General features: G+C 39.0%; 1 protein-coding gene across 5 annotated transcripts in view; it reads left to right on the top strand.

Annotated features, from left to right (window-relative positions):
- The window catches only part of myo3b (myosin IIIB), a 185,807-nt gene extending 163,021 nt beyond the window's left edge, over positions 1-22,786 (top strand). For all 5 annotated transcript variants that reach the window (XM_054786516.1, XM_054786514.1, XM_054786515.1 and 2 more), the window contains 4 exons: positions 2,832-2,935; positions 3,339-3,385; positions 3,700-3,843; positions 22,655-22,786. In XM_054786516.1, coding sequence (XP_054642491.1) covers positions 2,832-2,935; positions 3,339-3,385; positions 3,700-3,808 — 260 coding nt within the window. In that variant the 3' untranslated portion in view covers positions 3,809-3,843; positions 22,655-22,786. The remainder of the gene's footprint in view (positions 1-2,831; positions 2,936-3,338; positions 3,386-3,699; positions 3,844-22,654) is intronic.
- The last annotated feature ends 529 nt before the right edge of the window (positions 22,787-23,315 follow it).

Consider the following 23,315-nt stretch of genomic DNA (forward strand, 5'->3'; position numbering starts at 1 on the left):
CCCCTAAAAGTGTGTGGCAAATTTTGGGGTGATTCACCTAAAGGTTGTAGTGTAGGGGTGTCCAGTGAGGGCCACATAGTGAAATGGAAGGATGCAACTTTACCACGTTTATATTTTGTACAGCAGCACACGTAGATATGCTAAGAAGTTCTATATACATTATTTCATCTCAGCTTTGTCATATACAGGTAGGTGAAAAAGCCAATTATTAGCATCAACTTCATTCTTTGATCTTTTTTTATCATGTCTGCTGTTGTTGTTTTTTTTTTAATATTTCAACTTTTTTGTAAATAATCTTCATACATTTTCTTTTCATAATGTTTTGACTTTATTCCCAAAATATTATAACTTCTGCCTCCAACCAAATTTTCCAAATATTACAACTTTATTTTGTTTTGTTTGTTTCTCATAATCAACTTCCTTCTTAAATCATTTTCAGAAATGGTGTTCTTTGTAAAACTCTGACATTATCCTCATAATAATTTCACTTTATTCCTATAATACAGTCAAACCTGTCTTAGCGGCCACTGAAAAATCCCCTGCAGAAAATTTATGTGTTATAGACCCTGTGTATAGCGGTCACCTGTCTAACGCAGCCAGCGGCCACCCATTTTGTATCCCTTGGTCAATATCTGACCGCATATAGCGGCCAAAATGCCGACTCAAGCAGAAGCTTCATGCACGAAAAAGTTTCGTTTTTTAAGTAATGAAGCCGTCGTGTGTAGACTTTAATTACTGAGTCCTATCTCAGTCACAATCATTCACAAGATCTACACTCTTTGGAGCTTGTTGCAGACAATGACACCGTTTATTTCCTGGTGTGAGACAATGTGCACTGGTCAATACTGTAATGCCGCTTGTTGTGGGTTGCCGATGCACTTTAATGGCTTTATTAACAGCGGTTTATTAACCTAGTTGTTCTTTACAACTTTTATCCGCAGTCCCACAGTGCCCTCTACTGGTCAACATGTAACAGTATAATTGTATGTATCTGCAAACACAACAAGCTTCAAATCACAGACATGTTAATATGTGCACGCACAAATTCAAAATGGCCGCCAACCTGTCTATAACAGCCACCTGTCTATAGCAGCCACTTTTGCCATTTCCCTTTAGTGGCCGCTATAGACAGGTTTGACTGTATTAAAACTTAAACCATTTTCCAAAAATGACAACTTTATTTTTTTCAACTTTCTTCTTATAAAGTTTCTTCTTGCCATTATGACATCATTCCCATAATATTATGACTTTATTCTCGTAACATTATAACTTTTTCTGCAACCTGATTTTTCCCAAAATTACAATTTAATTCCTTGTTTTGTTTATTTCTCATAAAATTACGACTTTAAAAATAATGACATCTGTCTTTAAATATTTCAACTTCATGCTACTAAACTAATGTTATTTTCCTCATAATTTTACTTATTCTCATAAAGTTTTGACCTTTTCTTAATATTTTGACTTTATTTGCAAAATTACTGCAGATTTTTACATTATATTTTTAGAATGTGCCATGAGCCAATCAAAACTCAGTTCAAACTCTTTTTTTTTAAATGTCTTTTTTCTTTAATATTTCAACCTTAACAAAATGACTTTACTTTTCCTGATAATATTACGTTATCCCCGTAAAATTCTGACTTTTACTCTTTCGATAATATTAATATTAATATACTGATAGGCCCATTAGGGCCTTGATATTTTTACTTTATTCTTGTAAAATTGCAAATGATATTACTGCCCTAGATGGCGCTGCACTCACCCACCACAATACAGTCACAAACCTTGGTGTCATCTTCGATCAGTCGATCATCTTCCTTTAGTTCCCAAACACGACAAGTGTCAAAAACTGCATTCTTCCATTTACAAAACAAAGAAAATCTGAAAATTCCCACCACTACCAGATGCAAAAAAACGTGTTCATGCTTTTGTGATCTCCAGGTTGGATTACTGTAACTCTCTGTTAATAAGTTGCCCTAAGAAATCCTTAAAGCCCTGTCAGTTAGTCCAAAATAGTGCCGCACAAATCTTAACCGGAACCAGAAGAAGGGATCATATCTCACCCGTATTAGCCTCACTGCACTTGGTTACCTGTCAAATTTACAATTGAGTTTAAAATTCTCCTTCTTGCATAAAACACTCCCAGAATTTACAATTGCTTGCCACTCCTAGAATTTTTAGAAGTACAATGAGAGGCAGAGCAGACACCCTCTTCCTATTAAAAAGTCAACTCCAAACCTACCTCTTTGCTAAAGCATATAGTTAGAAGTGACCCCTGATACGCTGCTATGTATCAGAGACACTCCTCTATGTTCCTTGCAGTAAGACTACTTCTGGCTCGATCTACCATCCAACCCTCTACTCTACTCTTAACCCAACCCGTCGAGACAGACGGCTGCCCCACAGAGCCTGGAGCCTGGGTTCTGTTCAAGGTTTCTTCCCCAGAGGGAGTTTTTCCTTGCCTCAGTCAGCAAGTGCTTGGTCATTGGGGTTTCAGTTGGTTCTCTGTTTGACCATGAGATAACTGCTGCTGTGATTTGGCGCTAGAGAAGTAAATTGAACTGAATTAAAATCACTGCTTTTTTTTCCATTTTTTCTGTTGTTTTTTTTTTCTTGTTAAAGTATATTTTTAGCATGTGCCACGGGCCAATAAAGAAACAGCCGCAGGCCACAGATGGCCCCCGGGTACTTGAGACTCCCCCGTTTTAAGTGATGGATATAGTGGTACTGGTTTCCTGCTTGTGTCGCCACTTTCATATTGATGCTTTTGTTTGGTGTTGTTGTTTTTTTTGGGCGATATTCAATTGGACCCTCGCCCCCCTCTTTCTCTGCAGCGGGTCCAGTGATGAAGCTCCAACAGAGGACTCCTCGCCGGCGGGGCCAGCAGCCCAAGATGCTTAACAGCCCGGAAGACAGCCTGTACTACAACCAGCTCAACGTGAGTTGAAAAGTGGCCATCAAGGCCTTTGTCTGACTTTGGTTCCACATGATAATACAATTAAAGCTACCTGTGCCAGAGCCTGGAGCCTCAACCCCACCCCCAACCCCACCCCCACCACGTCTGTGCGCCTCTTGTCTTGAACATGTGCTTATGCTCTTTATCTGTTGCTTTCATGTCAGGATGTCTGCCTTCACGGTGAATAATTGATGCGGTTTATCAAAGCTGAGCAAGATGCATGCTTCATCAGGCTCACTTGAGCCCTTTGATCAGGGGAAAAAAATTATGCTGTGACTTCTGATATTATCAGCATCTGCTCGCATTCAACACAAAATCACTTTGAATTAAAAATTAATGACTCTCGGCTCATCTTTTGACTGTGTGCTCTTGGCCCTTTCCTCAGAGAACTCTGGATTACCAGGGGAGCAAGAGGAAGCCCAGAAAACTTGGGTAAATAACTGCTTTCCTCGCTCACTCGCTCGCTCGCTGCAGCTCCGAACACAGCAGCCCTTTGTGGAATCAGGAGAAGACAAATGCAGTTGTTGTCTTGTCATGTAAATGCCGAGCCCAAAATAACAAGCTTCTACTCTGCCGTGCATCGTCAGCACCTTCATTCTTCATTCTTCAAGCTCTTCAAGTATTTGTTGTATAAATGACACAGCGGCTCACATCAGCCTGATTAAACCCCCCCCCCCCATATGATGACAGCTGACTCTAACGGGAACCTCTCGCCTCCCTCTCTCCTCTCCCTCGCCCCCTTCCAGTCAAATCAAAGTGCTGGACGGAGAGGATGAGTACTACAAATTACTGTCAATGGCGGAGTCCATCCCTGAAGAAGAGTACGAGAGTTCGACCCCCGCCCTCCCCTTCTAGCCAGCCGGAGATGAGCCTTAACATCACGTCAACCGGTAAGACAGACACTCCAAAGAGCATCCTCCTCGTTGGATGTGCATCCAACCGTGTGTGGAGTCAGCCGTGTGCAAAATAAGCGCAGAGGAGATGCTCTCGCTTTTTCATCCCCACCACTCACTCACCGAACTGCTCTTATTTACACCATTATGGTGTCCTTTTGTGCAATCAATTCTTACACGTATCCAAAAAAGCACAAATACCGTATGGCAGGGGGGCAAGGACCACGGAGCTTTGATATTTAGTAACGCAACACATGTACATATGCTAAGAAGTGATGTATATTTCAAGAAAAAGCTGCATCTCAGCTTTGTGATATCGATGAAAAAGCCTATTATTAGTATCAACTTCACTCTTTTTTTCACATTTTTGCTATTTTTTGAACATGTCAACTTTTTTCATAAATACTGTCATCTTTGTAAATGTTACTCTTGTAATACTATGACTTTATTCCCATAATATTTGGACTTTCATCTCATGTTCTAACTTTCCCCCCCAACCTAATTTTCCAGCTTTATTTGTTTTCTGTTGTTTATTCTCATAAAATTACGACGTTTAAAAAATAACCTTTTTAAAATAATTTTTCCTCATATATCAAACTATAGCTGGGTTTCCCATTTCTGCTGTTGTTTTTTTTTACATTTTATTTCAACTTTCTTCTTGTAAATGTTCCACTTGCAATTTAGATTTTTATTCCCATAATATTTTGACTTTATTCTCCTAACATACACGTTTTTTCTGCAACCTAAATGAGCTACTGTTCATAGAAGACTTCATGACCAAAAGTACAGGAATCCCTGGCACTTTGTGCTTGAAATTTTGCAGCTTCACTATATCATGGTTTAAATAATACGTTTTAAACATACGTTTAAAAAAAATAATGTATTTTTTCTTAATATTTCAACTTCATGCTACTAAAATGACGTAATTTCTCTCATAATATTGCAATTAATCTCATAAAATTACGACTTTTTCTCATCATTTAATTACAACTTTGTTTTTCTTAACATTTTGGCTTTATTCTTTAAAATGATTTATCAATTTTTGCCGCCGTCAGAAAAAAAAGCAGCCCTAGGCCGCACTTTGGACACCGCTGCTATAGGCAGTGAGATCCCGACCTGGGACCAAAAACTGCCCCGCCTACCGGCTCGTCGCTCAGCCTCCCCCCTTCACCCACATCCTACCCTTGTGTAAGGGCAGGAAGGGGGGTAGGGTTCAAATTTCATTAGGGCCTTCAGGTGGGCACCTTCCTTCATTGGTGTTTTGATGACAGGCCCACTGATAGGCCCATGACACCTCCACAGAGCTCATCGGCAACACCTGGCGTCCCAGATGTGTGCCCCCCTCTGCTTTGAGCCCAGCAAGGGTCCTTGCGCTTGATCCACAGCCACTGTTGCTTCTTTTGAGACTGATCTTATTGTCTGTCGCTGGTTTATAAAGTGCCCTCCACAAGTATTGGAACAGTGAGGCAATTATTTTATTTTTGCTGAAAACTGAAAACATTTGTGTTTGACATGAAAAGAGCAGAGAGCAACATTTCAGCTTCTATTGCCAGGTTTTGACATCCGGAGCAGATGCACAACTTAGAAGATAGCGCCTTTTGTTTGACTCAACCCAATTTTGACGTGAGCAAACGTATTGGACAGGGATGTTTGGTGGCCCAGGTGTGTTTTATGACATGACTTATTCAGTCTTATTCTGTCTACGCTCACATTCAGATTGGGTAGGACAGGTTTTGCCTGTGTAAACTTCATTTAGAGGTCAAAACAACATAAAAAACTGAGATTTCCTTTGATGGCTTTCCTTTTCTTTGGCACACAGCCGCTACGGAGACATAATGTAGTGTAAAAAGTGAACTAGGAACGGACATTTTGAATGGGCCTGGCGTTGTATCCTTGCTCGCATGCTATATGCATGGAATGACCTAAACAGTGGGTTCCTAATAAAGTGGCCATCGTCATCTTTTTTTGTCTATTACATTGGCCCGGTTACACGGACACACGCTACATCCTTCGTATATGTCACTCGTTCTTGTCTTGAGCGAGTCTCATTTTTATGGACCAAAATGATCTTTTTAATGAATTAATGGGAGTGCGGAATCCGAACAGACATAGCCCCTCCCCTTGCCGCTGTTTACTGGTTTATGAAAAAGCCACGTCCTTTCTCTTCATAGTAGTTCACGTTCTGACATAAGGCCTCCAAGTCGGTGATGTAAAAAAGCGTGAGGTCTGCTGTCTTAAGACAAATCCACAGACAAATCCTTGTGAAACCCGAAACACGCTTTCGTCTCGCTGAGATTTCAGTAGTCAGGGAAGCTTGGCGGCGCCCCACGCACGGAACCACAGCTCAGTCAAAATTCCACCCTAAATGCTGGAATTTTCTTTTAAGACATGCAGCGGAAATTTGGGGGCTGGCGAGTTGATTTGCGGATCTTTTTTTTTTCTCCTCATTGAATTTGCATATCATTTACTGTATCTCTCTTTGTTGACACCCGGGGGCCTGAGAGGAGATGTTGATCTTAATAGGAAGAGTAGGGTGGTATGACTGAGGATCTGATCTTGCTTATATTCAGAGGGGAAAACATTAGATAGCGAGGCGAGCCGGCTTGGCTTTGCTTCACACGACTCTTTGCGGGTTTCACGTGGCCTGGGGTGATCATCCAGACCCACTTTTTACTCCTGTTCCGGTCAAACACACTCAGAACCTTCACAATCCTTGCCTTCTCTTCCATGCTTTTGCATGGCAAAACCACTTTTGTTATTAATCACTTACTGTATCAACAATTTTGGTCATTCAGCTTTTTAACTAAAATAACTCCCAACTTTTTAAATAATCTTGTTTGTATATACCAAGCTTGAGATGCATCGTTTTTGCAAGTTTTTTTGACTTTTATTGAAGTTATTTTAAATTTTTTTGTTTTTAATATTTTGTACACTTCTGTTGAATACTTTTAAGTTATTTTTAGTTTTTTTTAATTTAGATTATTTTTACACTTTTATCGAAGTCATTTTTATTGTTATTTTTATTCATTACTTCATTTATATATTTCATTTTATTGATATATTTTACACTTTGATTTAAATCAAACCAAGCAAATGTATTTGTTTTTTAAATGTTTTTTTATTTGAGTCATTTATAGTTGGGGTTTTTTTCAATTATTCTTTATACTTTTATTTAAGTTTTTTACATTTATTTGTATCATTTTTTGTACTTTTTTTATACACATAACTGCATGTCCAAATTGCATTTTATAAAAATGTATGAATGCATGAATGCATTGTTTCAGGAAATGAGGAAGAACATGATAACTGCGTGCATACAAATAATGCGTAAATTAAAATGAAATATCAAAAATACCACAAAATCAAGTGTGCAATGACCATACAGTATACCAAAGAGGAAAATGCTCAGTTGTACTTCAAAATAAGTCAGACATCAGTTGTATGTTCCATACCTTAATCCCATATTTGACTTTTATGTCTGTGGCCCACCCAGAATGGATCCGCGACCCACCTTTGGGTCACTACCCACCATTTGAGAACCGTCTAAACCATCTAAAGATTCACTCAACAAACGGGTTTGGCTTTTTCTTTGGATCTTTTGCGTTTCTTTCTGATGGTAAGAAGGAAAGTGTTGATGGTAACCACTGAACAGGAAATTGAACGTACCATCTCTGTCCTGGCTGCTTAGTACAACATGACGAAAATGGCAACAAATCCACAATAGAAGAAGAACAGAATGTACTCTGCAAATTCAGCTGTGTTTAAAGCTAATGGAAAGAGAATCACCTCCCAGGCATACGTGGTGTCCTTTTTCCGCCGTGTTGCCGTTGTTAACTTCTTTTTACGCTTGTTTGATGGTTAAGAATATTAAAGATCATAATGCACATCTGTGGTGGGTTTTTTATTTTATTCATATTTTTATTTCATATTTATTAATAAATAGAAACAAAATAAACATTTCCCGCAATTGACTAGCGACCAGTCCAGGGACCCCGCCTCTCGCCCTTAATATGCCAGAGTTAGCCAAAAGGCTATGTTTCATCTACAGTCCCTAGAGTATGGGTGTTCAAACTGCGGCTCGACAAAAAAGGGAATAATTTCACAAGAATAAAGTCCAAATATTAAGAGAAAAAGGGTGTAATCTAACAAGAAATTGTTGCAATTTTAGGTCAAATTATTATGATCAAAAAATAACATCATTTTAGTAGCATAAAGTTTCAGTATTCAAGAAAAAATACGAAACAAACTAACTAAACTAAATAAAGTTGTACTTTTTGGCAAATTAGGTTGGGAATACAGTCTGGCAAAACAGTCAAAACATAAAAAATTTACAAGAAGAAAGTTGAAATAGTTGAAAAATTAAAAAAAAAAAAAAACAGAAATGGGGAAAAAATAGCAGTAATTTTTACAAGAATAAAGTTAAAATATTAAGAGAAAAAAGTTGGAAGTCATAATTTTAAAATAATAACATCATAATACTATGTGGAAAAATAACATAATTTTGTAGCAGAACGTTTAAATATTAAAGAAAAAACACAAAACAAATAAACAAATTTGGTTGGGGGAAAGTTATAATATTATGGGAATAAAGTCCAAATATTATGGAAATAAAATTATAACATTAGGAAAAGAATATTTCTGAAGATTATTTAAAGAACAAGGTTAAATATTTAGAAAATTTCAAAAAACAGCAAAAATGGGGAAAAAAGTGCAGAGACTGAGGTTGATAGTAATAATGGCCTTTTCCACCTACAGTGGTGTGAAAAAGTGTTTGCCCACTTCCCGATTTCTTATTTTTTTGCATGCTTGTCACAATGAAATGTTTCAGATCATCAAACAAATGTAAATATTAGTCAGTGACAACACAACTGAACACAAAATGCAGTTTTTAAATGAAACTTTTTATTATTAAGGGAGAAAAAAATCCAAACCTACGTGGCCCTGTGTGAAAAAGTGATTACCCACAGTGAGAACCACAGAACCACAGTGAGAGCCGTTATCCAAAAAAGGCAAACATGGAACAGTGGTAAACCTTCTCAGGAGTGGCTGGCCAACCAAAATGACCCCAAGAGTGCAGCAACAACTCATCCAAGAGGTCACAAAAGACCCCACAACAACATCCAAAGAACTGCAGGCCTCACTTGCCTTAGTTAAGGTCAGTGTTCATGACTCCACCATAAGAAAGACACTGGACAAAAACAGCCTGCATGGCAGAGTTTCAAGACCAAAACCACAGCTGAACAAAAAGAACATTAAGGCTCATTTCAGGTTTGTCCCCAAGACCTTTGGGAAAATACTCTGTGCTCTGACGAGACAGAAGTTTAACTTTTTGGAAGGTGTGTGTCCCATTACATCTGGTGTAAAAGTAAAAGCATTTCAGAAAAAGAATATCATACAAACAGTAAAATATGGTGGTGGTAGTGTGATGGTCTGGGGCTGTTTTGCTGCTTCAGGACCTGGAAGACTTGATGTGATAAATGGAACCATGAATTCTGCTGTCTACCAAAAAATCCTGAAGGAGAATATCCGGCCATCTGTTGGTGACCTCAAGCTGAAACCAACTTGGGTTCTGCAGCAGGACAATGATCCAAAAGAAGAAAAACAAAGACATTGGAGTGTCCTAGTCAAAGTCCTGACCTGACTTTGACTAGTGACATCTCAATAGGAGATGTCACAACATCTCCTATTGAGATGTTGTGACATGACCTTAAAAAGGCGCTTCATGCTGGAAAACCCTCCAATGTGGCTGAAGGACAACAATTCTGCAAAGATGAGTGGGCCAAAATTCCTCCACAGCGCTGTAAGAGACTCATTGCAAGTTATCACAAACGCTTGATTGCAGTTGTTGCTGCTAAGGGTGGCCCAACCAGTTATTAGGTTTAGGGTGCAATCACTTTTCCACACAGGGCCATGTACAGTCATGATAAAAATGACAATAAAAAATCAATTTTAGTGCCTGGTACAACTAAAGGTACATTTGTTTGGACAAATATAATGATGATAACAAATATAGCTCATAAGAGTTTAATCTTCATGTGTATAAATCATAATATAGTATTAATATTTCCTGCAAAATGAAAGCGTGAAAGATTATTGTTCTAATGTGGTGTGATAGTCAGTGGAGGAGCGTTTCACCTCCAGTGGTAGTCATAATGGAGGCTGCAGTAATTACGCCCTTGCTGGGATAGTTGGATCCTCTGAGGAACATTCTGAAATAGGTCACCCTGGCAGCACCCCGTAGTGCATCTTAAAAGTACGCTGCATCAATTAAGCGTGATCATGCGCCGCTGATTATTTTGGCCCTGTTGTTCCACGAAGAGAATTTCAATAGGCTGCGCTGTTTGGAATAACAAGCTTGGACCGTGCTGACAAACACCAGTGTGGGTGTTTCTTCTTTGTCACATGACCTCCCTGGCGGATTGCCTGCGTATGCACGAAGGTGTAGCAGTGGTTCATGTGATGCAAAAGGACAAATGTTATGAAATGTCTGTCCTCACTCTTTCTGCTTCTTTGTCGGCTCACCTTAGGCGAGCCAAGGCCTGACTTCTTTTTTTTCATTTTTCAAATCCTGCCCCCTCATGTTTCTACTCATGAAATGTGCCAACATCTGCAGTGTGCAAGAGCACTGCTTTCATGTCGCCAACTCATATATTTGCTCTCTAATCAACGATTACGCTGCCCTCCACAAGTATTGGGACAGTGAGGCCAATGCCTTTATTTTTGCAGCAGACCAACCTTTCTGCCAGCGAGGGCCACATATTGAAAAATCAAAGGATGCAACTTTTCCACATATATTGTATAAGAAGTCATATATTTCATAGGACTGTCAAATGATTAGAATTTTTAGTCAGATTAATCGCGTTTTTCAAATGAATTAATCATGATTAATCACCATGTCACAATATGTCTGAAAATTTTTACTGTATTTTATTGAAAGAAGCATCAATGACAGGGCAGGATTTTAATATATTTGCATGTATTAACAGCGCCTAATTAAGAGAAAATTTAAATGACGTTAAGAGACGAGACACATGTCTGAAAATCGATTTACTCAACACTGGTTTCTTTAAAGTAGCACAACATTTGAATCACCCTTTAAACCGTGTTATTATGAGCATTAAGAGGATGCGTTCAAAGGCACCACATCATTTAAGCTAAATTCAAATGTTTTGAGTGAAATTTCTGGGATTTCCAAGCATACTTAAGTGCAGCAAATTGTAGTTACAAAGTGAGTGGTAAAAATAGCCACTTATTGTTTTTCTTTGTATTTCTGTTTATTTAGACCAGGGGTCACCAACGTGGTGCCCGCGGGCACCATGTAGTCCCCCTTGACCACATGAGGTGCCCGCAAGCCTGCTTTTCATTCAGGTTTTCAGTTAATAATGAAAGAACAGTAGAAAGAAATGCATTCTGAAATACAAAATGTGAGTTGTGGACACCAGCATTTTGTTCGTGTTCTGGTAAAACAAGCATATTCGCTTTGTTTGGGTTTAAAATAAGCTCTGAAAATAAATGTTACAAAAATGAGTAGCTCTTGGCCATTTTCATTTTGTAAAAAGTAGCTCTCACAAGGAAAAACGTTGGTGACCCCTGATTTAGACCACATATAGACACATGATAAAGACCTTGTTGTGATGTTCGGAGTGTCCATGAATGCATCTGGCGATCTGTCTCGTGACAAAGAGGAAGTGTCATTGCAATGATGAATGGACTAGAGATGTGTTTGTGAGTTGGAGGTACAATATGGTGTTGGAATTGCACTGCTGTTGATGTGTTCAGGTAAGAATAAAGTTCTAAAAGAGCGTCAGACACAGTGTGACTGTGGGGAGCTACACTGTGCCGCCGTCTGTCGTCATAATAGAGAGCCGTGACTTGCCATGATGCTATGCATTAATTACACAAAAAAATTTAACGTAATTAATGAAATCAATTAGTTAATGGCATTTTTTTAATTTTCCAAATACACTAGGTCCCAAACTTATGAACACAATTGGTTCCAGACGAGCGTTCTTAAGTTGAATTGTTCTTAAGTAGGGAAAAGGTAATATTACCAATGATATAGGTACTACATGTACGTGTATACATATACAGTATATGTGTATGTATGTAAATATGAGTTTGGATGCAGTAGTAATATTAAACGAGGATAATTAATATAAAAAAAACAATAATAAAAGTGATATAATAATACGTAATGCTAAATGTTATTTACCTTTGAAGAGGAGTGGTCGAGCATACGTCGTTGTGGTGGAGTTGGAGGAGGAGTTATTGAAAAAAAGGACAAATGGTCGTCGTGGTCTTTAGACTCTTCTAAAAGAGGTAGTGTTCTGTGGGTGGTGTAGAATTAAGCAGGCCTATTAACTCTTCATAAACTTTAATCACACGCTCTGTCCGGGTTGTACAATTTAGCTTTCCATTTAGCTTTATCTCCCCAGCGTCTAACTCTTCCTCTGTTGGTCCCATTAGCAGTGTCACAGTGCCCTCTACTGGTCAAGCATGCACAGTAGCAGTATAAATACTGATTGAGCGACTGCAAGGCAAAATAAAATAAAATATAGACCAGTCGGCTCGTGTTCGTCTCTGTGAGTGTTCGCTAGGCGGGTGTTCGTAAGTTGGGGACCTAGTGTATTTCAACTTTCTTCTTAAATAATAATTTTTTCTTTTTGTAATATTATGACTTTATTCCCATAATAATCTCATACATTTTTTCCACAACCTAATGTCCCCAAAATAAAAACTTTATTTTGTTTTGTTTGTTTGTTATTATATTACGACTTTTTAAAAATCACTTATTTTTTTCTGTAATATTTCAACTTTATGCTACTAAAATAACATTATTTTCATAATATTCCGAGTTTACCCAACCATCTTCTATAGCACTTATCCTCATTAGGGTCGCAGGCTATGCTGGAGAGGCAGGGTACACCCTGGACTGGCACATACTGTATCGACAAACAACCATTCCCACTCACATTCTTACCTGTGGACAATTTAGAGGCACCAATGTTTTTTGGATGTGGAAACCGGAGTACCCAGAGAAAACACACGTACGGGGAGAACATGCAAACTCCACACGGAGATTCCAACCCAGGTCTTCCTGATCTCCTGACTGTGTTGCCAACATGCTAACCACTAGGCCACCGTGCGGCCCATTCCGAGTTTATTAGTGTAAAATTACAGCTGTTTTTCTTTTTTTTAGATGGATAGCTGCTAGATAATTCATATTTCCATCAGCTCTGTAAAAGTGTCATAATAAACTTAATCACTTAAATCTTAAAGTTAAAATTTTAACTTTTCTCTTGTAAATTTTCCACTTGTAATTATGACTTTGTTCCCACAATATTCTCACTTCATTCTCCTAACATTATAACTTTTTCCGCAACCAAAATTTCCAAAAATGACAACTTTATTTGTTGTTTGCTTGTTTCCCATCTTGTTGTGACTTTAAAAAATAACACAATATTTTCTTGATTATTTCAATTTTTCCTCATAATATAATGAATTGTCAATTTTTTCTCTTAATATTTTGACTTTTTTCTTGTAAAATTACAGCTGTTTTTTTTCATTACAGCTGTTTTTTGTCTAAATATTTAAACTTCCTTCTTGTACATTTTTTTCTTGCAATCATGACCTTACTCCCATAATATTTTGACTTTATTCTCATAACATTAGAACTTTTTTCTCAACCTAATTTTCCAAAAATTATAACTTTATTCATCATCTTGTTTGTTTTTCATAATATGACGACTTTAAAAAATAACGCCTGTCTTTAATATTTTAAATTTATGCTGCTGAAATGACGTTATTTTAAGTTTATTCACATACATTGCTTTTTTCTCTTAATATTTTGACTTTTTTCTCATTAAATGACAGCTGTTTCGGCTGTTTTTTTATCCAAATATTTCAACTTCCTTCTTGAATTTTTTTTTTCTTGCAATTAAGCGATAGTTCAGATTTTTTGACATGAAGTTGTATGACATCCCCATCAGCAGTGGAACCTAATTCTTCTTAGTTGCTGGGTCATTTAAGCTTGCCGTTATATTTGTCTCTCACCGTGTCCCTGCGCACTGTCGCCTCTCTATTCGTGTTTATGTGATGAGGACGCTTGCATCTTATTCCGCGACGGAGTGCCGCGGCCATCTTGTTTTCGTGTTCCACAGCAGATGAAAATGTGAGCGTCCTCATCACATACACACGAATAGAGAGGCGACAGTGCACAGGGACACAGCGGGAGACAAATACTGTATAACGCAGAGTGATTTGTGAGGTCTGATTTTATTTAGGAGGCATTTTTATGATGCAAATGTATTCCCGTATTTTCACGACCATAAGGTGCACCGTATTAAAAGGTGCAGTCTCAGTTCCAGGTGCTATTTCTGTATTTAACATGTACACAAGGCGCACCGTATTATAGGGCGCAGGTGTGGTCAAACATACGAAGCACACACGCTAAAACATACCGTGTCGCTTAGAAGTCGGTGAGGAAACGACAGTGCTTTATTTCTTTGGACAGATTAAGAGCAGAACTCTCATTCAGTTGATCAAAGCCACTTGAAATCAGGAAGGTCATCACTCAACACAACGGTGTCAGTCATGGTGCACAACTACAAACATCACACCACCATCACAACTACAAACAAGACACTACCGCTATTTTTGGAGTACTCGGTACTCGGTACTCGGTACACACATAAGGCGCGTCGCGTCGCTGATGGGGATGTCATACAACTTCATGTAAAAAAAATCCCAACTATCCCTTGTAACAGTATAACTTTTGGCGCAATAATCTTCCAAAAATGTTAACTTTATTGGTCATTTTGTTTGATCCTCAAACATTCATCAGTCCGTACAACTTTTGTCTCAGACACTTTGAGGCTCCTCTCTGGGTTCAGACAGAGGTATCTTCTACGGTGTGCATCCGATTCAGGCGTAAAAACCTGGAAATGAAAGCGAAATGTTCAACTCTGCTCTCATATTCATCTTCTGATGTTTTCATTGCCCACCAAAAATAAAGGAATTGGCCTCACTGTCCCAATACTTTTGGAGGGCACTGTAATGCAACACAACCCCGACTGTGTTTTTTTTTTTTTTTTTTTCCCCCATTTTAGCTCAAAGTTTGCAAACCTCCTTATGGAAATGGTTGGCGCTGCAGCCTGAACAAATGATGGAAAAGCTTTTATTTTGTGAAGAAGCATACTTACCTTTTCACCTAATAGTGATGTTTCACTTCAAAGCCAGGATGCGATTAGGCCGACATTGTCCCGTCTCTCTCTGCTCTCGGTTCAAAGGGAGAGTTTGAATCGCGCCGTTTCATGTGAAGCCTTTTCAAACACTGTTTTAATGCACTTTACCTGCTTTTCATATCCAGATCAGTCCCATTTTCCTCACACTGCCATGTGTTACACTGCATTGTTGCAGCAAAATTCCCCCGGCAAGAATAAAACTGTGACTAACAAACACGCAAACTTATGTCTAAGGCTCGTACAAACACAAGCATGCGCTACATTGACACGTTTATAAGTATTTACGTATAAGTATGCACTTCATTCTAAATACATGTGAGTCCCTTCCTAGACTGTGATGGAAGTGGATTTTTAGTGTAAATGAGAACTTCAATGAGAAAACTCCTAAGTCACTCACACTCTACACGCAACACATGAAGGACGTACCAAATACACCAGGGTGTTCTAACTTTTTCCAACCAGCGGTTGGAACTTTTTCCAACCAAATGAAAGGATGCAAATTGGCCACTTTGATATTTTGTAAAGCAACACATGTAGATATACACTCCTGATCAAAATCTTAAGACCAGTTGAAAAATTGCTAGAATTTTCATTTTGCACATTTGGATCTTAATGAGGTTTTAAGTAGAGCTACAATATGCAAAAACAAGAAGGGGGAGTGAGACAAAAAGCATTTGGAAAAAGTAATTTATTGAAAACAACAATGAAACTGAAATTGGTTGTTTATCAGCTGATCAAAAGTTTAAGACCATCGCTCTAAAAATAACAAAAAATTCTCCAAACCAGAACAAAAAATGTCCTCAGTAGGACTCAGTAATGAGAAGCTCCACCGTTCTTGTTAATCACTTCAAAAATTGCTTTAGGTATGCTTGATGTGAGTGTTTCCAGGAGGCTAGTGGGAACATTGCTCCAATGGTGAAGATGGCTTCACCAAGGGCATCAACTGTCTGGAACTGATGGCCATTTTTATAAACTTCCCTTGCCATCCATCCCCAAATGTTCTCTATGGGATTTAAATGAGGGGAACATGCAGGATGGTCCAAAAGAGTGATGTTATTCTCCCTGAAGAAGTCCTTGGTCAAGCGAGCATTGTGAACTGCAGCGTTGTCCTGTTGAAAAACCCAGCTGTTACCACACAGACGAGGGCCCTCAGTCATGAGGGATGCCCGCTGCAACATCTGCATCCGTTTGACGACCCTGCACCACCTGAAGCTCCAGTGTTCCACTGAATGAAAAAGCACCCCAGATCATGATGGCCCCCCCCTCCACTGTGCCGGGTAGAAAACATCTCAGGTGGGATCTCCTTGTCATTTTTTTTTTTCATTTTCCAACTATTTCAAATTTTCTTCTTGTAAATTTTAATATAAGCGGCACAGGAATGAAGGAATGTTTCACATATTACATTTAAAAATGTATATATTTTTCTCGTAATATTTTTACTTACAAACTTACAGCCTTTTTGCCATTTCTGCTGTTGTTGGGGTTTTTTTTATTTAATTTTCTAACAATTTTAGCTTTCTTCTTGTAAATTTTCTTCTCGTAATTTGGACTTTATTGTCATCACATTATAACTTTTTCCGCAACCTACAAAAAAAAAAAGACAACTTTATTTATTGTTTTGTTTGATTCTCAGAATATTACAACTTTTTAAAATTCTTTTTCCTTAAATATTTCAACTTTATGCTACTAAAATAATGTTATTTCCCCTCATAACATTTCAATATTATTTCAATATTTTAATATTCTTCTTCTTTTTTCGTAATATTTGGATTTTATTCTTGTAAAATTACTGCTGATTTTCCATTTTCGCTGTTGGTGTTTTTCTTGTTAAAATACATTTTTAGAATGTGCCGCAGGCCATTAAAAAACAGCTGCGGCCTGCATATGGAACTCGGGGCGCACTTTGGACACCCCTGTTTGTAAACGCTCAATACTTTGTGAGCAAACACCAAAATAAGTCAAAACCAAACAATTGTGTATGTGGCTACTTTAGTATCCTTGCTAGGATATTATTTGGAGTCACGTCATCCACAGTCCTTTTTATTCCAGCGTGAATGGGGTTCATATTGTAATAATAATTGTACTCCGCTTTTGAAAAGCATTGCGATGCTGTTTAGTGGCTCCTGGTTGCAAGTGAATAAATGGACAAGCGCGAGCGTCAGCCGGATGCCAGATGTGCGTTGAGGACTGTGAGCGCAAAGAGAATAGCCCGCAGACGCTTTTAATGAAGAAAGTGGTGGAGCGGGGAGGAGAGAGGGAGCGTAAGAGGCGTGCGTGGAGGAACAAGGAGATAAAAGAAGCTGTTGAGTGCATCAAAGGTCTGCTAATGACAAAAGATGCCATTACGGTTTAGGCGGGCTTTTGTTTCAGCTTCCTCACACCTGCAGCTGGTGGTGGAGGAGGGGGGCTTCTATAAGTGCTGGTTTCTTTTTAACATTAGCATGCACAGAAAAGAACAAGACTTTGCTCCCTGCTAATCTTAGCAGTGACCAAATGTTTGGGCCCTAAAATCACACGTCTGCTTTCACTTGCAAAAGAGGCCACCAGTCGTGGTGCAATGAGGGCGAACTAAAGCAACAATAAGAGCAGAATGTAAAACGCTCTTATCCTGTGCGCCATGAAATTTACTGGCTTGAAAGTTTCCTCGCCGCCTCCGGGGCTGGAGTGGGATTTGACAAATCAGAGCGTGAAATTGTGATTAGCCTTTCTCAGTTTGTAGAGCGAGGAGGGCACGGGCAGGCTTGGCATGGCCAAAGGTGGAACCTGTTTTGTTTTTCGCCCCGCCGCTGCGTTCCCAGATGGAGCCACCAGCTGCCTCTGAACAAACACTGGACGGGGAAACGGTGCGAGAACATCCTTTCGGCCCGGGATGCGTAACGGAAAACTTGTCATAGCCGAGGGGGGACGGGAACATTTGGACCTGAGTCAAAATAAAACAGTGTCGGGCCAGCCTGCGATGAAACTTATACTGTATGTCTTATGTCATGTCATGTATTCCTGTGGTACCTTCCTCACCTCTCAGTGTATCAAACGTATATTGTTTAAATCAGGGGTGTTCAAAGTGCAGCCAGGGGGCCATTTGCGCATAGCGGCGTTTTTACTGGCTCACGACGCATTGTGAAAATATAATTTAACAGGTAAACTGACAGCAGCAAAAATTTAAAAATCAGCAGTAATTTTACAGGGAAAAAAAAAAAAGTTAAACATTTTTTTTGGGAGATGCACGTCTGTGGAGTTATATTCACGCCTTAACTTTGAGGTAGCAAAGGCAGACTCAACGTGAAATAGTTACTGTTGTGTGTGCAGGCACATCGCTGCAGTGCTCTGTCACTCCTAAAGTCCCAAAGATCGACTATTAGCTCACAATCAACAGGTTGGCGACCCCTGTTTTTCGAGAATAACGTCTGAATATTACGAGGACAAATACCGTCATTTTCGTAGCGTAAAGTTGAAAAAATACTTTTTTTGAAGTCATAATATGACAAACAAAGATAAAATGAATAAGGTTGTAATTTTTGGAAAATCACGTTGCAAAAAAAGTTATAATGTGAAGAGAATAAAGTTAAAATTTTACAGGAATAGGAAGAAGAAAGTTACAAGAAGAAAGTTGAAATAGTTGGAAAAAACAACACCACAATTGCATTTCATTTTACAAGAATAAACTAAAAATATTAAGAGAATTATTATGTCATTTTAGTAGCATAGAGTTGAAATATTAAAGAAAAAATTGGTTGTTTTTTAAACATCATAATATTATGAAAATAAACAAAACAACAAAGGTGTAATAGTTGGAAAATTAAAAAGTTATAATATTATGGGACTGAGGTCATGACATAACAAAAAGAACATTTACAAAGATTATTGACGAAAAAAGTTGGAATATTTAGAAAAAAAACAATTAGAAAAAAACAACAGCAAAAAAATGAGTGAAGCGGATACTAATAACAGCCTTTTTCACCTACACGACAAAGCTGAGGTGCAGTTTTTTCTTGAAATATATATATCACTTCTTAGTAGAGATGCACAATATCTATTTTTTCAAACCGATACTGAAAACCTTCTTTTTCCCAAGGCCAGTATGATACAGATAACTGATATGTCCTTTAGTGAAATTAAGTAGGAAGGACTGGAAGAAATTAGGATTTGACCAACTGTACCTGTTGATTAGTCCTAATCAAATATCATGACATTACTACTACCACATCACTACTATCAGGAGAACCACAGTATAGAGCGGAGGGAGCCACCTGCTGTGGCCCAGGTAGGTGCACTGTATTCGGACACATGCTCCGAGCAGCCGGTGTGCTGCTACGGAGGTCAGGAGATCCAGAATATAGAGCAGGAGGAGCCACCTGGCCCGGCCCAGCAAGATGCACTGTATTCAAGCACACGCTCCGAGCAGCCGGCGTGACACACGGAGGTCTCTGGAAAAACTGTTGCACTTTTCAAACGTCGCAGTGCTGGCGTTTTAAGTGGCTGATAAGGTTTTTTTGTGTGCTTGATGTTTTTTTTTCACGGATTTGGTCCATCGTCCTCCCTCTTAAAGTGAATGTTTGTTTACAAGTGAGCTCAGGGGAAGTTAGGACAGGCAGGAGAAAAAAGGAGTGCTTGATTTGGTCACCCGCACAGTACAGGTAATCTCTCCTCATTGGAGTGTTTTTTTTTATGTTATCAGATGTATCGGTACAATCAAAATATCATAATTCCCTCCGTGCACCCCTCCTTCTTAGCATATCTACATGTGTTCCTTTAGAAGAGCGGCAAAGTTGCATCCCTTCAAACTGTATGTGGCCCTTGCTGAAAAAACCTTTGGACACCCCTGGTGTATTATTATTATTATTATTATTATTATTATTATTATTAAGAAGCATGAGCTTTTTACTGTTTGGTATGTTTTGGCTCTTGAATGTAACCGTGTCTGTCATAAAGGAGGAGGAGAATTCCCTCTTTAAGGCGGGATTATGACATCCAGGGTGGGCTGCAAGAAGGTATATGACCTGTCCCGCCCTGTGTGACCCCCAGGCCAAGCCGCACATTGCCAAGGCTTTGCTGTTTGCTGGTGAATATGCACACATCTCCCACTTCATAGAACAGAGGGTCGAGGGGGGACAGAGGTGGGGGTTTATGCTTGTATCGCATTGCAGGGAAAATTAGGGGAGAGCAAAGTTGGAGTTTGTGTGTGTCGGGGGCTGCGAACAATGGCAGCTTTCTGTCAGACGGCAGCTTCAAAGGGCTGCTGAGTGACTGCTCCGAGTTCCACTTTGTTGTCCATCACTGAGGAAATTCACAGATGTTTTCTCGTACGAGACACCATTATGGCAGCTCAAGTACCCCCTTGCCTCCAGCGTCGCTCCCTCACTCCCTACCCCCCCTTGCCCCTCACTCTCTCACACACACACACAGGATACAACCCACCCCACCCCATTCTCACCCCTACACTCCCATATCTCTAGCTGGAGACTTTTACGTCTCTCATAGCAGACAATGCAGGATGTTAAAAGGCTTCCTTTTAAGCCATCAAACTGCCACAACTCCTCAAAAGTGCATTTCAACTGTGTAATCACACACAAATACACGGTGGGACCTCCGATGTGGAACACTTCCACGACACTAAAAAACCTCTGGTTCAGCATTTTGAAACATTTGTCCACCATAAGAAGTCATCAAAGTAGAAATGATCTCTTCCGGGCCATCATGAAGCCTTTATTAACTCTACAGGCCATTTTAACTAACATTTTAAATAGTGTAGAAATGTTTATGCTTCACTGGCAGTGTTTTTTCCTCAAATGTTGAGATCTGGCACTTTGTTCAGCAGTCCGTGAACGCACCGTGTGCTGTGAGACACAAAAGTTTGCAATGTTAGCACGAGCAACAGGAACACACACGTTTTTGAAAAAGGATTATTTAGTAAAGCAACACATGCAGATATGCTAAGAAGTTATATTGATATTTAGTAAAGCGACACATGTAGATATGCTAAGAAGTTCTATTGATATTTAGTAAAGCAACACATGTAGATATGCTAAGAAGTTCTATTGATATTTAGTAAAGCAACACATGTAGATATGCTAAGAAGTTCTATTGATATTTAGTAAAGCAACACATGTAGATATGCTAAGAAGTGATACCGTGGTGTGAAAAAGTGTTTGCCCCTTCCTGATTTCTTTTTTTTGCATGTTTGTCACACTTAAATGTTTCAGATCATCAAATAAGTTAAAGTATTAGTCAATGACAACACAACTGAACACAAAATACAGTATAGTTTTTAAATGAAACTTTTTATTATTGAGAGAGAAACAAAAATCCCAACGTACATGGCCCTGTGTGAAAAAGTGATTGCCTCCCCTGCTGCCCTCCCCTAGAAAGAAAGTAATTGAGGTCTATCAATTTGGAAAAGGTCATAAAGCCATTTCTAAAGGTTTGGGACTTCAGCGAACCACAGTGAGAGCCATTATCCACAAATGGCGAAAACATGGAACAGTGGTGAACTGGTGAACAGTGAACAGTGGCCTGGCCAACCAAAATGACCTCAAGAGACTCATCCAAGAGGTCACAAAAGACCCCACAACAACTTTCAAAGAACTGCAGGCCTCACTTAGAAGGTCAGTGTTCATGACTCCACCATAAGAAAGACACTGGGCAAAAACGGCCTGCATGGCAGAGTTTCAAGACCAAAACCACTGCTGAACAAAAAGAACATTAAGGCTCGTCTCAATTTTGCCAGAAAACATCTTGATGATCCCCGAGACCTTTGGAAAAATACTGTGTGGTTTGATGAAAGTTGAACTTTTTGGAAGGTGTGTGTCCCATTACATCTGGCGTAAAAGTAACACCGCATTTCAGAAAAAGAACATCATACCAGCAGTAAAATATGGTGGTGGTAGTGTTCAAAAACAATAGAATTCCATACAACAACAGAGTGAAACCTCTTGTCAGTCTTACAGTCCCTTTGTGTCTGTGGGGGGAGGCATGCACACACACAGTAATGCAGCAGGACAGCCAGGTGAGGAGAAATGCAAGGTAATGTACAAGAAATTAGGAAGAAAAAAGACGATTGCAAAGCCAAAGTCCTGTATGGGAATATTAACAATCAGCAAAGTGAGCCCATCAACACCAACGAGCCATTGTGCAGAATTCCTTTGAATTTGTGTCAAAATCCGGTCTCGTCCCGTTCTCATGGCCCCAATCTCGTGGACCCAGTCTCGTGGGCCGTCTCGTCTCGTAAATTGGGTGTCTTGGGACACCCCTACTGATTAGTGGTGAGTAGCCACGTATTTTATACGTGAAATGCATTGAATAAGTGTGTGAGGCATATTTAGGGATTAAACCTGGTTTGTGTGGAGAGTGAACAATGGCAATTGAAGAGAGAAGGGGAGGGTATCTAATCTTGTAATTTCAACCACTCAAAGCCACTCTGAAACCCAACAAAACCATCCCATTTTGAAAATGTTACTGTATCTCTTTAACTTACTTGCATCATAATTGGCAGTGAATATGACATCAGTCAGATGCTGCTCGTGCACGTTGTTGCTATGCTTTTATTTCTTTTTGTCTCTCCTCTGCAGATCGCCTTCTTCACCAGCAGAGTCCAACTGAAACCAAAAAGAAGCATCAACACTCTTCATGTGTTGCACATTTGTATTTATTTATGGCAAACTGCTGTTTTATATGACTTGAAATAAACATGGTTCTCCTGAGCCTTGGGTGTTTTCCTGCACGTTTGGAAGGGACGCCTGCTAGCGATGTGTGGATCGATCATGAAATACCAATACCAGCTGTTGCTGGTATGCTCTAAAATCAATGCTCAAGTCAAAATATCGATACTTTCGATACTTTCTGTACCATCATTTGAGGCAATGTTTGCCTGAAACATTTGTCAGTTGAAACGACATAAACGGAGCCATGTGTGAATTGTGAATAAAGTTTTCATTCTTAAAGTAGTTCTTAATAATGAATCATTTATTTGAATGGTTATATTACTTCTTTTCTTTTTTTTATTGTTTTATATGATTTTGTCCTCTGTTTCTTCTGTTGTGGTGTATTAGCTTGGCTGTATTGTAAATCACCCCGCTACCTCAATATACTTCAGGGCTTAAAATCAATTAATTACCTAAATTAATTATGAAAATTAATCATTTTCATAATTATGAAAATTAATTATGTTCATAATTAATTTAGGTTATTTTTGTATCATAAATAAATAATTGTATTAATAAATTAATGAAA

This window comes from Dunckerocampus dactyliophorus, chromosome 9 (genome assembly GCF_027744805.1).
Source record: "Dunckerocampus dactyliophorus isolate RoL2022-P2 chromosome 9, RoL_Ddac_1.1, whole genome shotgun sequence".
NCBI lineage: Eukaryota > Metazoa > Chordata > Actinopteri > Syngnathiformes > Syngnathidae > Dunckerocampus > Dunckerocampus dactyliophorus.